The 18,492-nt window shown below is 44.4% G+C and overlaps 1 protein-coding gene across 1 annotated transcript in view; it reads right to left on the bottom strand.

Annotated features, from left to right (window-relative positions):
* LOC110496592 (inactive phospholipase C-like protein 2) overlaps positions 1 to 3,255 on the bottom strand; it is a 43,704-nt gene extending 40,449 nt beyond the window's left edge. Inside the window, exon 1 of the mRNA XM_021572574.3 lies at positions 2,371 to 3,255. Within this exon, the coding sequence (XP_021428249.3) occupies positions 2,371 to 2,568 (198 nt within the window). The 5' untranslated portion in view covers positions 2,569 to 3,255. The remainder of the gene's footprint in view (positions 1 to 2,370) is intronic.
* Positions 3,256 to 18,492: the final 15,237 nt, after the last annotated feature.

The following is an 18,492-nucleotide window of genomic DNA, read 5'->3' as shown; positions in this document are numbered from 1 at the left end:
CATGTTCTCAAATTGTTCCTGAGAACGCTAAGAAACAGTGTTATTTGTGTAATTTAGCATATCGTTTTCTGTAGGTTTCCTCAGGATTCTATTTAAAGTCATGTTCTCAAATTGTTCCTGAGAACGTTAAGAAACAGTGTTATTTGTGTAATTTAGCATATCGTTTTCTGTAGGTTTCCTCATGTTTGTATTTAAAGGCATGATCTCAGAACAGTAAGAAACATTTCCATAAAAACATAAGAAAATATTGGTAATGTTCAAAAAACATTCTAGGAATGTTATAGAAAAAACATCTGCATTCCGTTCTCAGCATCAACAAAACTCTCTCTATCCTCTCTCTTGTTAAGTGTGTTCAGGGGTTGGCCGCGTCCACTAATTGGCCACATCTGAGAGAGAAAGAGTGAGAGACAGACAGAGATACAGAGAGTGAGGAGGAAATAGATAGAGGTTGAAGAGAGAGAGAGAGAGAGAAGGAAATAGATGGGAGGTTTAAGACAAAGAGAGTGAGAGAATGAAAGAGCGATACAGAGAGGAAAGAGATAGAGGTTGAAGAGAAAGAGCAATTAGACCCAACCAAATCATGAAAAAACAAAAAGATAATTACTTGACACATTGGAAAGAATTGGCTCTCAAGAGAAGACAGGCTATGTGCACACTGCCCACAAAACGAGGTGGAAACTTCCTAACCTCCTGGCAAATGTATGACCATATTAGAGACACATATTTCCCTCCGATTACACAGATCCACAAAGAATTTGAAAACCAACCCAATTTTGATAAACTACTGGGTGAAATACCACAGTGTGCCATCACAGCAGCAAGATTTGTGACCTGTTGCCACGAGAAAAGGTCAACCAGTGAAGAACAAACACCATTGTAAATACAACCCATATTTATGTTTATTTATTTTCCCTTTTGTACTTTAACTATTTGCACATCGTTACAACACTGTATATAGACATAATATGACATTTGAAATGTGTCATGTTTACTGTTAATGTATTGTTTATTTCACTTTTGTTTATTATCTACTTCACTTGCTTTGGCAATGTTACCATATGTTTCCCATGCCAATAAAGCCCTTGAATTGAATTGAGAGAGAGACCGAGAGAGGGGCAGAGAGAGAGGGGCAGAGAGAGAGGGGCAGAGAGAGAGAGGCAGAGTGACAGAGAGAGAGAGACAGAGCGACAAAGAGAGAGAGACATAGAGAGACAGAGACATAGAGAGACACAGAGACACAGAGAGAGAGCGACATAGAGAGAGACAGAGAGAGAGAGACAGAGAGAGACAGAGTGTAAGTAAGGGACCATCTCTATCTCTAACTGCTCATGACTCAAAGCAACATTGCAACATGAACTGTGAGGAAATTGGCCAACTGGCCAACTTCCTGCCCTGCCAAGTGCTGGGAGCGAATCAGACGGGCCCAGAGCCGACGTTGACGACAAGGCCAACCAACTCATTCCTCTGTATTAATCAGCATCATACAAAACTGGCAACGACAAGAGATCAATAAAAAGTATAATAAAACATTCAACAATCCTATGACACAAGATAAAGTGTTTGGACGAGCCCAGAGGTCACGAATGACAATATCGTCCCATTAAGAAACTGGGAACCTTCTTATTGAGGAATGTAATAGTTTTTCTTTCATATTTGTGTTTTGCTATATTCTACCTGTTTTATATTGTATTTGATTTTAGATTTTGTCTATGAAATTGTATATGCAGGGCTCCTTTGTGAAAGGGACTGTGGTCTCAATGATGACTCCCTGCTTAAATAATGGTACCAGCTTGGATCGGTGCAAGTAATGACTCCAGCACAGTAACTGGGTCAAGGGTCAGGTGCGTCATTCCATCCAGCCAAGTCCAAAGATCTAGGAATCAATCTCGGGCTTTCTGTCTTGACAACGAACCGCAACAAGGCTAATTTAGTAGTAGGCCTAGAGATGGGCATGGTGCTCAAGGATCTAGGATGCATCTCAATAGTATAAAGGGGATTCCTCTCCTTGTATCCTTCCCTTTATAAGCATTGATCTGAGAAGACAAAAAAGCTGAAAGCTACTGTATGGTCCAAGGAGAGAATATAGGGAGAAGGAGAGGAGACAGGGAGAAGGGGGGGGGGGGAGAAGGGGAGGAGACAGGGAGAAGGGGAGGAGAAAGGGCGAAGCAGTCACTTCAGACTCTATCTAGACCCACAGATCAACTATTTCGCAATTAGCAGAGTGACAGTACCAAAACACCTCTCAATGACTAGATCGGAGTGTGATCTAACGCTACTGTATGTGTGAATGTGTGTGTGTCTGTTCATGAACAGTTAAGGATCCATTTAGTATTGTCAGTTTGGTGTATTTAATATCCCCCCAACTTTTACCTTGATAATACTGCTCCGCCGCGGGATTCCTTTGGCGTCTGTATCTCCTCCTGCTCCCGGCTTGTCAGTCATGGGGGATCCGGGACCAGTGTCGGTTTGGACAGCTGTCACGGTGTCTGACATTCCGCAGCCTCCGTTGGACACCAATTCTTCTCGATGAGTCTGGAGGTTCACCCCGTTGCCTGGAGAGGGTTTCATCACAGCAACCGGTGGGCGCGCACCCTACCCGTCTTTCTGAAGTCCGCTACAAATTTGGAATTTTATAGCTGTGGGTTTTGTTTGGTGTTCGCTTCGCTACGTGAAATAACTGACAATCATCTTATCCACGATGCTTTAGCGCGCCAAAGCGACTCCGTGCTTGACAGACAGCCACACACTCTTGCTCTCGCAAAGTAGACTATCCAAAATATATCCTCTGCAAATCATGGTTCTCTGTCAGTAGCCTAGGCATCGCTTTACCCGACGAGAATGGGAATATTTTACATAGCTTTAACCATCATCTACTGCTGAGGTGCGTTCCGTTGTGATGTCGTCGGCGACTCGTCATTATAGAAAGTCAAAAAGAGATTCAGTGACCCGAATGGCGCACAACTCAAATGCGCAGTAATGAGCGCTGCTGCCGGCGCTATTGTCTTTCATGATATGGAAATGAAAGCAAAAGCCTTGACTTGATAGTTCTCAGTGCGTTCTGGAACTTAGCCTTCCCACTGGGTACAGATGTCAATTCATCATATATTCCACGTTGGTTCAACGTTGAAATTACGTGGAAACAATAACGTTGATTCAACCAGTGTTTGCCCAGTGGGTTGTCCCTAAATATATCTTCCTTGAGAGCTGGGGTAGCAGGTGAGCATCATGTTTCCAGCCGTGTCGAATTCTGTCGCTGTCTATGCTGACAGAGGCGCGAATATATCATTTAATTTGACCAACATTCAAATGTACATCAATTATGGAGGACCAAACGTGCCGTAATTTGAAATAAATATGTAAATGCACACATAAATAGACAAATGAATGAATAAATAAATAAATACACCCACAAATAATTAAATAAATGTGCAAGGAAATACTAAAATACTGACCAAAATTCATTCATTTTCTCAACATATCTGTATGTACTGAATTATTTATATATGTATTATATAATTATTCAAACTTTAATTAATTGTAATAATTTAAATATTTATTAATGTATTTCTTTCTGTATTTCTTTCTCCAAAATGATAATGAGGGGGTGTCAGTCAAACGTCTGTGGGTGGTATCTAACATACCATTGGTTGATCAATGTCACGGGACATTGCTTGATCGCTTTGCCTGCTTTTGCACCACCTATGTGAAGCTAGCCACAATAACGATTAGCCACAAGTGGAATTTGCAGTTTGACTTCAAAATTTAAGTCCCACATTTAAACTGATGCAAACAGATACAAATAGTGCAATCATGCCATATCAGGACTAGAAAATGCATAACAAGTTTAGAATGTTGTTATATAAATTCAACAAAATACAATAATTAATAGGCTTAATGGTTAGGTGATTTCCCACAGTTAAAGTCCTGTAATAAGAGCTACAACACTAACATTTGTGTAAACTCTTCACCGCTGTGAACATTTCATGGGATCCCGATCCATAGGTAAGGCTGTGCATTGCAATATGAATGTTCAATATAGTCTTGGCCAAAAGTTTTGAGAACGACACAAATATTTATTTCCACAAAGTCTGCTGCCTCAGTTTGTATGATGGCAATTTGCATATACTCCAGAATGTTATGAAGAGTGATCAGATGAATTGCAAAGTCCCTCTCTGCCATGCGAATGAACTGAATCCCCCCAAAAACATTTCCACTGCATTTCAGCCCTGCCACAAAAGGACCAGCTAACATCATGTCAGTGATTCTCTCGTTAACACAGGTGTGAGTGTTGACGAGGACAAGGCTGGAGGTCAGGCTGATTGTGTTCGAATAACAGACTGGAAGCTTCAAAAGGAGGGTGGTGCTTGGAATCATTGTTCTTCCTCTGTCAAATATGGTTACCTGCATGGAAACACGTGCCGTCATCATTGCTTTGCACAACAAGGGCTTCACAGGCAAGTATAATCAACTATTTAGCAGATCATCAAGAACTTCAAGGAGAGCGGTTCAATTGTTGTGAAGAATACTTCAGTGCGCCCAAGAAAGTCCAGCAAGCGCCAGGACCGTCTCCTAAAGTTGATTCAGCTGCAGGATCGGGGCACCACCAGTACAGAGCTTGCTCAGGAATGGCAGCTGGCAGGTGTGAGTGCATCTGCACGCACAGTGAGGCGAAGACTTTTGGAGGATGGCCTGGTGTCAAGAAGGGCAGCAAAGAAGCCACTTCTCTCCAGGAAAAACATCAGGGACAGACTGCAAAAGGACAGGGATTGGACTGCTGAGGACTGGGGTAAAGTCCTTTTCTCTGATGAATCCCCTTTTCGATTGTTTGGGGCATCTGGAAAAAAGCTTGTCTGGAGAAGACAAGGTGAGCACTACCATCAGCCCTGTGTCATGCCAACAGTAAAGCATCCTGAGACCATTCATGTGTGGGGTTGCTTCTCAGCCAAGGGAGTGGGCTCACTCACAATTTTGCCTAAGAACACAGCCATGAATGAAGAATGGTACGAACACATCCTCCGAGAGCAACTTCTCCCATCCATCCAGGAACAGTTTGGTGACGAACAATGCCTTTTCCAGCATGATGGAGCACATTGCCATAAGGCAAAGTGATAACTAAGTGGCTCGGGGAACAAAACATCGATATGTTGGGTCCATGGCCAGGATACTCCCCAGACCTTAATCCCATTGAGAACGGTTGATCAATCCTCAAGAGGCGGGTGGACAAACAAAAACCGACAAATTCTGACAAACTCCAAGCATTGATTATGCAAGAATGGGCTGCCATCAGTCAGGATGTGACCCAGAAGTTAATTGACAACATGCCAGGGTGGATTGCAGATGTCTTGAAAAAGAAGGGTCAACACTGCAAATATTGACTCTTTGCATCAACTTCATGTAATTGTCAATAAAAGCCTTATGAAATGCTTGTAATTATACTTCAGTATTCCATAGTAACATCTGACAAAAAATATCTAACAACACTGAGGCAGCATACTTTGTGAAAATTAATATTTGTGTCATTCAAAACTTTTGGCCACGACTGTACACATAGTAGGTTGACTGGTGAGCTAATGTGGCTCATTTCACAGTGGTGTCAAAGTCCTGCAATAAGAGCTACACTGTGCCTGTGAGTTTGCCAGTGAGAATCTGGAGAGGGCGCAAACTAAAATGAAAAAATGAACACATACTGACTAATGAGGTGACACCAACCTCAAAACATAAATGGAAAAAACAAAGCCTGTAACGTCTTCCCCTTATTTTTAATTTATTTCACCTTTATTTAACCAGGTAGGCTAGTTGAGAACAAGTTCTCATTTGCAACTGCGATCTGGCCAAGATAAAGCGTAGCAATTCGACACATACAACAACACAGAGTTACACATGGAATAAAAAAAACATACAGTCAATAATACAGTAGAACAAAATAAAACAAAACGTCTATATACAGTGAGTGCAAATGAGGTAAGTTAAGGAAATAAATAGGCCATGGTGGCGAAGTAATTACAATATAGCAATTAAACACTGGAATGATGATCGGCAGAAGATGAATGTGCAGGTAGACATACTGGGGTGCAAAGGAGCAAAATAAATAAATAAATACCAGTATGGGGATGAGGTAGGTAGATAGATGGGCTGTTTACAGATAGGCTAAGTACAGGTGCAGTGATCTGTAAAATGCTCTGACAGCTGGTGCTTAAAGCTAGTGAGGGAGATGTGAGTCTCCAGCTTCAGAGATTTTTGCAATTCGTTCCAGTCATGGGCAGCAGAGAACCGGAAGGAAAGATGACCAAAGGAGGAATTGGCTTTGGGGGTGACCAGTGAGATATACCTGCTGGAGCGCGTGCTACAAGTGGGTGCTGCTATGGTGACCAGTGAGCTGAGATAAGGCGGGGCTTTAACCTGTAGCCAGTGGGTTTGGCGACGAGTAAGAAGCGAGGGCCAACCAACGAGAGCGTACAGGTCGCAATGGTGGGTAGTGTATGGGGCTTTGGTGACAAAACAGATGGCACTGTGATAGACTGCATCCAGTTTGTTGAGTAGAGTTATGGAGGCTATTTTATAGATGACATCACGAAGTCGAGGATCGGTAGGATGGTGAGTTTTATGAGGGTATGTTTGGCAGCATAATTGAAGGATGCTTTGTTGCAATATAGGTTCTAGATTTAATTTTGGATTGGAGATGCTTAATGTGAGTCTGGAAGGAGAGTTTACAGTCTAACCAGACACCCAGGTATTTGTAGTTGTCCACGTATTCTAAGTCAGAGCCGCCCAGAGTAGTGATGCTGGACGGGCAAGCAGGTGCGGCCAGTGATCGATTGAATAGCATGCATTTAGTTTTACTTGTGTTTAAGATCACTTGGAGGCCACGGAAGGAAAGTTGTATGGCATTGAAGCTCCAAGGAGGGGCCAGAAGTATACCGAGTGGTGTCATCTGCGTAGAGGTGGATCAGAGAATCACCAGCAGCAAGAGCAACATCATTGATGTATACAGAAAAGAGAGTCGGCCCGAGTATTGAACCCTGTGGCACACCCATAGAGACTGTCAGAGGCCCGGACAACAGGCCCTCCGATTTGACACACTGAACTCTATCAGAGAAGTAGTTGGTAAACCAGGCGAGGCAATCATTTGAGAAACCAAGGCTGTCGAGTCTGCCAATAAGAATGTTGTGATTGACAGAGTCGAAAGCCTTGGCCAGGTCGATGAATACGTCTGCACAGTAATGTCTCTTATCGATGGCGGTTATGATGTCGTTTAGAACCTTGAGCGTGGCTGAGGTGCACCCATGACCAGCTCTGAAACCAGATTGCATAGCGGAGAAGGTATGGTGGGATTCGAAATGGTCAGTAATCTGTTTGTTAACTTGGCTTTCGAAGACCTTAGAAAGACAGGGTAGGATAGATATAGGTCTGTAGCAGTTTGGGTCTAGATTGTCACCCCCTTTGAAGAGGGGGATGAACGCAGCAGCTTTCCAATCTTTGGGAATCTCAGATGATATGAAAGAGAGGTTGAACAGGCTAGTAATAGGGGTTGCAACAATTTCAGCAGATCATTTTAGAAAGAGAGGGTCCAGATTGTCTAGCCCGGCTGATTGTAAGGTTCCAGATTTTGAAGCTCTTTTAGAACATCAGCTATCTGGATTTGGGTAAAGGAGAAATGGTCGGGGGCTTTGGCGGGTTGCTGTGGAGGGTGCCGGGCAGTTAAAACAACAAATGTATCCTATATTTTTGTTGTACAAGTTTCTCACCACCAACAGAAAATAACTTCCATTTTACAACATAATCAGCTTAAATGCGTCGCTACTCAAATGTGTCACCTTCTCCAATGTAAACAGGCTGTCAACCATTAAATATAAGACAAAAACAGCCACTTTTTTTGTAAATATGACTTTTATTTATTTAATATTTTTTATACAGCTGGTACAGAGACCAAAGGGGTATTTGTCTTCTCAAAACCCTCCTGACAGTTGGGGCTTCAACAGAAAGTAACTTTCAGACTGGTCAAATCTGTTAGTGGCGCAACAACCTGGAAAAAGTTCTTGCAAAAATCCAGTTCGTAACTGGCCATTCCCAAGAATTGGCGCCGTTCCTGGCGAAAAGTTGGCACTTGACGACTATTGATGGACTCCATTTTTGTCAGAACTGTCTTCCCCTTGCCTCACCACCTTCCAGAGATACTGTATTTGACTGTTGCTCAGCCAATTTCGCTCTTAGCCAGGTTAACTGTCAGGTTGGCAGCTGCGAAAGGCCTGAACAGACTGCCAATATCCTGAAGGTGTTGGGGCCAATATCCTGAAGTGTGCTAAATACGACCACATAATCTAAATTTTCTTCAGCAATTTCTAGGCCGCGTGTCACGATGTGCATAAGCCTTTGAAACATAAGCCTTTGAAACTTGGCTCCGGCATATTGTAACCGGAGGGAAACGGGAAATGAAGGTAGAAAAATACAAACCATCAGGAGTGACAAAACTCTTTAGCTCAGTTAGAGGGACCTGATAATATCCCTTCAGAAGATCGAACTTGCTAACGTACTTAGCAGCGCCAACATGGTCCACACAATTGTCGACCCTGGGCAAAGGGAAGGAGTCTGACTTAGATACGACATTAAGTTTCCGAAAATCAAAACAAAACTGCAAAGACTCGTCTGCTTTAGGTACTAATATACAGGGCGAACTCCTCAGACTGTTGCCATGTTGTGCGATGTTGTGCACAAGCATGAACTCCAACTCCATGTGGATCTTCTCTCTCTTTTCAGAGTTCACTCGATAGGCATGTTGTTTGATCGGGCCGAGTCCCCAATGTCATCTGAGAATAAACCCTGATATTCTAAAAACAGTGCAACATCATTGCCTTTTTCCTCCGGAGACAAGTGTGCCAAAAAGACCTCATGTTTGTCTAGAATCTCGGAGTTACTCAACCGGCACAGGATGTATTGGGCTTTCCTCGTACTCTTGAAGAAGACTAGTCAACGGTGACAGCAGTGGCCACAGGCAGAACATCACTACTGCTTTTCCTAATATTCAGTTGCACCCCTTTTGCCCTAAGAATAGCCTCAATTCGTTGGGACATGGACTCTACAAGGTTCGAAAGCATTCCACAAGGATGCTGGCCCATGTTGACTCCAATGCTTCCCACAGTTGTGTCAAGTTGGCTGGATGTCCTTTGGGTGGTGGACCATTCTTGATACACACAATAAACTGTTTAGTGTGAAGAACCCAGCAGTGTTGCAGTTCTGCACACAAACCTGTGCTCCTGGCACCTACTACCATACCCCATTCAAAGGCACTTAAATCTTTTGTCTTGTCCATTCACCCACTGAATGGCACACATATACAATCCATGTCTCAATTGTTTCCAGGCTTAAAAATCTTTCTTTTACCCGTCTCCTCCCCTTCATCCAGACGGAAGTGGATTTAACAAGTGACATAAATAAGGGGATCATAGCTTTCACCTGGATTCACCTGGTCAGTCTATGTCATGGACTGTGTTCATAATGTTTTGTACACTGTTTATTTGCTAGCTATTCATCTGATTGATAAAGTTGATACAAATGCCATTAAAGGTGGAATATGCATCTGTTATTCTCATTGAAAGTAAGTGTGTCTTGAAACTGCTGGGGGAAAGCTAGCTAATGTTAGCTTAATTCCACCATCAGTTCACATTAGCTATCCATCTAGTTAACTAAGTGGACTCTAGCTAGTTTTCTAGAAAATAACAACCAGCTATATAATTGGTAGCTACATTTTAAAGACTAGTTAGTGACTTATTGAACAGTTTTTGTCAAATGACTTTGTTCCCCTGTCCATTTATTGATGCATTGGTGACTGAAAGTTGGCAAGAAAAATGACCCTCCTAATTTCACTGCAAATGGGCTGTGTTGTTTTCTTATCATTTGGCTGATTAGGCTTGTGCACATTTACACAAATGTTTCATTAGCTAGTCAGCTAAGTTACTGACTGACTATGCTAATTCTTATTCATATTTTTTGTTGTTGTTACATTTCAGGTTGAGTGGCATTGCTGACAGGCCAGCATGCTGACAGGCCAGGGCCCATATTAGAGCTGTGGTGGTCGCAACGTGATTTTTTTCTCACGGTAATTGACCGGTAATTAACATAAACACATTTAGCATATTCTGGCTTCCACACATAGCCTACAAGCCACTATGGAACATCTACATTTTAAAAAGTCTAATAAATCCATGTAATATAGCCAACACCTTTACAATGAATCCATTATTTATTTTAGACAGAGAATAGCAAATAGCATATTTCTAAAAAAATATGATATGAAGAAAATGTAGTGTATTTCAGAAGAACAGAATAGCATACTCTGAGTTTTCCTTATGTTAGGTCCTGATATGGCTATACCATATGGCAGTGGGCTACACTAGTTCATTTAGTAGACAAGATTTGCTTAGAATTCCGTGGCATTATTTTATAGTATTTTATGGCATGAAGAATACAATTGAATAAAATAGAAAGGATATTTCCTCCAAACAATTTGAGGGAATGCACACATGCGGCTGGCTATTCATTGTTTAGAGGTTAACAAAGAAACATACTCCTAAATGCTTAATTTAGAGTTACTTATGTAACTTTAGTTGTGATACAAATGTTGGGCTATATGTTTAGATTTTTTGTACATTCTAAGGCTGCATGACGTGCCTAATGATGGTTTGAAAAAAGTCTCATGAAAAGCATGAGCTCTGCTTGTTTTTATGTGCAGACTGTACACACTTCAGTCTCTCATTCACAATTTGACTAGCACTTGATAATGCCTCGAATTTGCGGTGGCATCCCCTTTGTGTGGCCGTAATGACCCATAAAAAAATCCATGACTTTTGCGGCCAGTGGCTGTTGTGCCCTTGGGCTGAATAGAATAATAATTCCCTTCTCCCTGCCTTGCTCGAAGCACCTCTCACTCAAATGGCTCTGTCACGTGATCGGGTCTTTCTCACAGGCTACAAGTGAAAACAGACACAAACTGAGAAATTGTGGAAGAAGGGGCTTGGTCAGGGAGGTGATCAATAACCAAATTGTCCCTCTGACAGAGCTCCAGAGTTCCTCTTTGGAGAAGGAAGAACCTTCCAGAAGGACAACCATCTCTGCAGCACTAATCAGGCCTTTATGGTAGAGTGGCCAGGCGGAAGCCACTCCACAGTAAAAACCACATGACAGCCCGCTTGGAGTTTGCCAAAAGGCACCTAAAGGACTCAGAACATGAGAAACAAGACTCTTTGGCCTGAATGCAAAGCATCACATCTGGAGGAAACCTGACACCATTCCGATGATGAAGCATGGTGGTGGCAGCAATATGCTGTGGGAATGTTTTTCCCGCGGCAGGGACTGGGAGAGTTAGGATCGAGGGAAAGTTTAACTGAGCAAAGTACAGAGAGACCCTTGATGAAAACCTGCTCCAGAGCGCTCAGGACCTCAGACAGGGGCGAAGGTTCACCTTCCAACAGGACAATGACCCCAAGCTCACAGCCAAGACAAAGCAGGAGTGGCTTCGGGACAAGTCTCTGAATGTCCTTGAGTGGCCCAGCCAGAGCCCGGACTTGAACCAAATCGAACATCTCTGGAGAGATCTGAAAATAGCAGTGCAGCAATGCTCCCCATCCAACCTGACAGAGCTTGAGAGGATTTTAAATATATATACTGTATATATATATATATTTAACTTTTATTTAACTAGGCAAGTCAATTAAGAACAAATTCTTATTTACAATGACAGCCTACCCCGTCCAAACCCGGACAACACTTGGCCAATTGTGCGCCGCTCTATGGGACTCCCAATCACGGCCGGATGTGATGCAGCCTGGATCTGCAGAAAAAAATGGGAGAAACCCCCCCCCCCCCCCCCCAAATACAGGTGTGCCAAGCTAGTAGTGCCATACCCAAGAAGAATCTAGGCTGTCATCGCTGCCAAAGGTGCTTCAAGTACTTCAAGTACTGAGTAAAGGGTCTGAATACTTATGTACATTTTATATTTCAGTTTTTATTTTTATACATTTGCAAACATTTTTAAAAACCTGTTCTTGTTTTGTTATTATGGGGTATTGTGTGTAGATTGATGTGGGGGAAAAAACAATGTAATACATTTTAGAATAAGGCTGTAATGTAACAAAATGTGGAAAAAGTCAAGGGGACTGAATACTTTCAGTATACACTGTATGGGTGTAGTCCGGTGTCTTGTTGTCAAAACAAACCCACTCCTAACGCAGCCACTTGGTGTAGTCAATGGCTCAGTGTTCCAAAACTGTTGACCTGTTTCCAGTGCTGGAAAAAGTACCCAATTGTCATACTTGAGGAAAAGTAAAGATACCTTAGTAGAAAATGACTAAAATAAAAGTAAGTCACTCAGTAAAATTCTATTTGAGTAAAAGTCTTAAAAGTGTTTGGTTTAAAATATAAAAGAGTCAAACGTAAAAGTATAAATCATTTCAAACTACTTATATTAAGCAAGCCAGATGGGACCATTTTCTTGTTTTTTATTTTATTTACAGATAGCCAGAAGCACGCTCCAACATTCAGACATCTTTTACAAATGAAGCACGTGTGTTTAGTGAGTCCGCCAGATCAGAGGCAGTAGGGATGACCAGGGATGTTTTCCTGTCCTGCTAAACATTCAAAATGTAATGAGTACTTTTGGGTGTCAAGGAAAGTGGAAGGAGTAAAAAGTACAAATATTGTCTTTAGGAAGTATTTTACACCACTGCCTGTTTCTACGCCAAGCAAGGACAATGTTCTTTTTGTGTGTTTTCATGGTGTGCGTACGGCACAGCAGCATGTCATCGATTTTATCTCCAATTTCCAATGTAAAAAAGGTGAAATATCATATTGATACATAGTTATTTGCGCTACATAATATTGGTTGGTGAGGGTGCTAATGTGAAACATAGTCTTTAAATGTTGAACACATGTACCAGGCAAATGCAATCGAGCAATTTGTTATTTACCACCCATATACGTTTGCTTGACACCCCCTCATTATCATATTGGAGGAAGAAATACATAAATAAATAAATGAAGAAAGAATATAAATGAAGAAAATTAAGAATTTAAATAATTATTAATCTATTTGTGTGCATGTATATATTTATCTATTTATATGTGCATTTATTTATTTATGTATTTATCTATGAGTGCATTTCTTTCTTTCTAGTTACGGCAGTTTTGGTCCTCCATAATATGTAGACTACAGAATATAAACACTATTCTATTCTGTAAGACAAAAACTGTGTTATGCAGAATATGCAAGTGACCCTTTTCTTATCTGCACTGACCTGCTCCAAATGTCATTGTTGTTTGTTGTAGGCAAACATTATTACATGCCCTTCTCAAAAGAATTGAATGTCATGGGATGAATATAACAATAAATTACATTTGTTGGGCTTCAGACGGGATTATTATTGAGCCTTTCTTTTTCAAGGGTAAATGCCAGCCAGATGGAATGAATGAATCTCTGTGTTTTATTTTGTTCTTCCTTCCTAACAAAAGAACACTAGTCTGTTCCTGTGAGGACAAGTTGCAGCAAGGGCATCCAGTATCTATAGGTACAGGAGAGACAATCCCTGTCCTGCCCCTTGCAGTGACTCGTTTGTACACCTGCATAACTGAATAGCTACGGAAAGATTGGCCATAAAGCAGTTTGGGCAAGTGCCAGAGGGGCTTGTCCATCTTTAGCCCAGTGGGCCTGTCTAAATGAAGGGTTTTGTGCAGAATGATCATTATTTGGCTAATAATGGGGGCCTCAAGGGAAAAAAAACAGGTGTGTGTGTGTTCATTTCTCCAGAGAAGTTGAATAATGGTGAGTAGGTCTATCCTTTATACTTTGTGCCTATTATTCTGAAAGCAGGGGTCAGACACAAGCTCGTCATCAAGCTCGAGACCCTGGGTCTCAACCCCGCCCTGTGCAACTGGGTACTGGACTTCCTGACGGGCCGCCCCCAGGTGGTGAGGGTAGGCAACAACATCTCCTCCCCGCTGATCCTCAACACTGGGGCCCCACAAGGGTGCGTTCTGAGCCCTCTCCTGTACTCCCTGTTCACCCACGACTGCGTGGCCACGCACGCCTCCAACTCAATCATCAAGTTTGCGGACGACACAACAGTGGTAGGCTTGATTACCAACAACGACGAGACGGCCTACAGGGAGGAGGTGAGGGCCCTCGGAGTGTGGTGTCAGGAAAATAACCTCACACTCAACGTCAACAAAACTAAGGAGATGATTGTGGACTTCAGGAAACAGCAGAGGGAACACCCCCCTATCCACATCGATGGAACAGTAGTGGAGAGGGTAGCAAGTCCTCGGCATACACATCACAGACAAACTGAATTCGTCCACTCACACAGACAGCATTGTGAAGAAGGCGCAGCAGCGCCTCTTCAACCTCAGGAGGCTGAAGAAATTCGGCTTGTCACCAAAAGCACTCACAAACTTCTACAGATGCACAATCGAGAGCATCCTGGCGGGCTGTATCACCGCCTGGTACGGCAACTGCTCCGCCCTCAACCGTAAGGCTCTCCAGAGGGTGGTGAGGTCTGCACAACGCATCACCGGGGGCAAACTACCTGCCCTCCAGGACACCTACACCACCCGATGTCACAGGAAGGCCATAAAGATCATCAAGGACATCAACCACCCGAGCCACTGCCTGTTCACCCCGCTATCATCCAGAAGGCGAGGTCAGTACAGGTGCATCAAAGCTGGGACCGAGAGACTGAAAAACAGCTTCTATCTCAAGGTCATCAGACTGTTAAACAGCCACCACTAACATTGAGTGGCTGCTGCCAACACACTGACACTGACTCAACTCCAGCCACTTTAATAATGGGAATTGATGGGAAATGATGTAAATATATCACTAGCCACTTTAAACAATGCTACCTTATATAATGTTACTTACCCTACATTATTCCTCTCATAGGCATACGTATATACTGTACTCTATATCATCGACTGTATCCTTATGTAATACATGTATCACTAGCCACTTTAACTATGCCACTTTGTTTACATACTCCTCTCATATGTATATACTGTACTCGATACCATCTACTGTATCTTGCCTATGCTGCTCTGTACCATCACTCATTCATATATCCTTATGTACATATTCTTTATCCCCTTACACTGTGTACAAGACAGTAGTTTTGGAATTGTTAGTTAGATTACTTGTTGGTTATTACTGCATTGTCGGAACTAGAAGCACAAGCATTTCGCTACACTCGCATTAACATCTGCTAACCATGTGTATGTGACAAATAAAATTTGATTTGATTTGACAGGGGTCAGACACTGAGGGCAGGGGTCAGACAGGGGTCAGACACTGAGGGCAGGGATCAGACACTGAGGGCAGGGGTCAGACACTGAGAGCAGGGGTCAGACACTGAGGGCAGGGGTCAGACACTGAGGGCAGGGGTCAGACACTGAGGGCAGGGGTCAGACAGGGGTCATACACTGAGGGCAGGGGTCAGACAGGGGTCAGACACTGAGGGCAGGGATCAGACACTGAGAGCAGGGGTCAGACACTGAGGGCAGGGGTCAGACACTGAGGGCAGGGGTCAGACACTGAGGGCAGGGATCAGACACTGAGAGCAGGGGTCAGACACTGAGGGCAGGGATCAGACACTGAGGGCAGGGGTCAGACACTGAGAGCAGGGGTCAGACACTGAGGGCAGGGGTCAGACACTGAGGGCAGGGGTCAGACTCTGAGGGCAGGGATCAGACACTGAGAGCAGGGGTCAGACACTGAGGGCAGGGATCAGACACTGAGGGCAGGGGTCAGACACTGAGAGCAGGGGTCAGACACTGAGGGCAGGGGTCAGACATTGAGGGCAGGGATCAGACACTGAGAGCAGGGGTCAGACACTGAGAGCAGGGGTCAGACACTGAGGGCAGGGGTCAGACACTGAGAGCAGGGGTCAGACACTGAGGGCAGGGGTCAGACACTGAGGGCAGGGGTCAGACACTGAGGGCAGGGGTCAGACAGGGGTCATACACTGAGGGCAGGGGTCAGACAGGGGTCAGACACTGAGGGCAGGGATCAGACACTGAGAGCAGGGGTCAGACACTGAGGGCAGGGGTCAGACACTGAGGGCAGGGGTCAGACACTGAGGGCAGGGATCAGACACTGAGAGCAGGGGTCAGACACTGAGGGCAGGGATCAGACACTGAGGGCAGGGGTCAGACACTGAGAGCAGGGGTCAGACACTGAGGGCAGGGGTCAGACACTGAGGGCAGGGGTCAGACACTGAGAGCAGGGGTCAGACACTGAGGGCAGGGGTCAGACACTGAGGGCAGGGGTCAGACAGGGGTCATACACTGAGGGCAGGGGTCAGACAGGGGTCAGACACTGAGGGCAGGGATCAGACACTGAGAGCAGGGGTCAGACACTGAGGGCAGGGGTCAGACACTGAGGGCAGGGGTCAGACACTGAGGGCAGGGATCAGACACTGAGAGCAGGGGTCAGACACTGAGGGCAGGGATCAGACACTGAGGGCAGGGGTCAGACACTGAGAGCAGGGGTCAGACACTGAGGGCAGGGGTCAGACACTGAGGGCAGGGGTCAGACTCTGAGGGCAGGGATCAGACACTGAGAGCAGGGGTCAGACACTGAGGGCAGGGATCAGACACTGAGGGCAGGGGTCAGACACTGAGAGCAGGGGTCAGACACTGAGGGCAGGGGTCAGACATTGAGGGCAGGGATCAGACACTGAGAGCAGGGGTCAGACACTGAGAGCAGGGGTCAGACACTGAGGGCAGGGGTCAGACACTGAGAGCAGGGGTCAGACACTGAAGGCAGGGGTCAGACACTGAGGGCAGGGGTCAGACACTGAGGGCAGGGGTCAGACAGGGGTCATACACTGAGGGCAGGGGTCAGACACTGAGGGCAGGGATCAGACACTGAGAGCAGGGGTCAGACACTGAGGGCAGGGGTCAGACACTGAGGGCAGGGGTCAGACACTGAGGGCAGGGATCAGACACTGAGAGCAGGGGTCAGACACTGAGGGCAGGGATCAGACACTGAGGGCAGGGGTCAGACACTGAGAGCAGGGGTCAGACACTGAGGGCAGGGGTCAGACACTGAGGGCAGGGGTCAGACACTGAGGGCAGGGATCAGACACTGAGAGCAGGGGTCAGACACTGAGGGCAGGGGTCAGACACTGAGGGCAGGGGTCAGACACTGAGGGCAGGGATCAGACACTGAGAGCAGGGGTCAGACACTGAGGGCAGGGATCAGACACTGAGGGGAGGGGTCAGACACTGAGAGCAGGGGTCAGACACTGAGGCAGGGGTCAGACACTGAGGGCAGGGGTCAGATTCTGAGGGCAGGGGTCAGACACTGAGGGCAGGGGTCACACAGGGGTCAGACACTGAGGGCAGGGATCAGACACTGAGGGCAGGGGTCAGACACTGAGGGAAGGGGTCAGACAGGGGTCAGACACTGAGGGCAGGGATCAGACACTGAGGGCAGGGGTCAGACACAGTGTACATGTAGTGGTTCTCTATGAATTGATGTTGATATAATAATCAGTGGTGTAAAGTACTTATGTAAAAATACTTCAAAGTACTACTGAAGTCGTTTTTTGGGGTATCTGTACTTTACTTTGCTATTTAAGTTTTTGACAACATTTACTTCACTACATTCCTAAAGAAAATTATGTACTTTTTTCTCCATACATTTTTCCTGACACCCAAAAGCACTCATTACATTTTGAATGCTTAGCAAGACAGAAAAATAGTCTAATTCACACACTTATCAAGAGAATATCCCTGGTCAATCCTACTGCCTCTGATCTGGCGGACTCAATAAACACATGCTTAATTTGCAAATTATGTCTGAGTGTTGGAGTGTGCCCCTGGCTATCCGTACATTAATAAAACAAGAAAACGGTCTCGTCTGGTTTGCTTAATATAAGGAATTGGAAATTATTCATACTTTTACTTTTAATACTTAAGTTTATTTTAGCAATTACATTTACTTTTGGAACTTAAGTATATTTAAAACCCAATATTTTTTAACTTTTACTGAAGTAGGATTTTACTGGGTGACTTTCACTTTAATCATTTTCTATTAAGGCATCTTTACTTTGACTCAAATATGACAATTTGGTACTTTTTCCAGCCCTGATAATAATAACTTGGTGGGTGCATCTATTTGTCCTATTTCACACATGCACAAGTGTGTATTATACAGATGTATGAATTGGAAATGTGTTTTTTTGCATATCCCAACTCCCCCTGAGACACCCTCAGAGAGTGGGGTCACAGCCAGGGTCAGCCATTATCAACAGCAACCATGGAGCAATTAGGGTTAAGTGCCTTGCTCAAGGGAACATCAACAGATTGGCTCAGGGATTTGAACTAGCAACCTTTCATATACTGGCCCAAAGCTCTAACCGCTAGGCTTCCTGACACGGTACAGTAGGTCGCAGGAAAAGAGATTGGCTGGTTATTCTTCTTAGCTGCTGTTAAGCTATGTGATGT

The sequence above is a fragment of the Oncorhynchus mykiss genome, chromosome 18, assembly GCF_057628025.1.
Source record: "Oncorhynchus mykiss isolate SJ-2025 chromosome 18, ASM5762802v1, whole genome shotgun sequence".
In the NCBI taxonomy this organism is placed as follows: Eukaryota; Metazoa; Chordata; class Actinopteri; order Salmoniformes; family Salmonidae; genus Oncorhynchus; species Oncorhynchus mykiss.
Note: the sequence above shows the minus strand (reverse complement) of the source record. Positions and strands in the feature narration are given on the sequence as shown.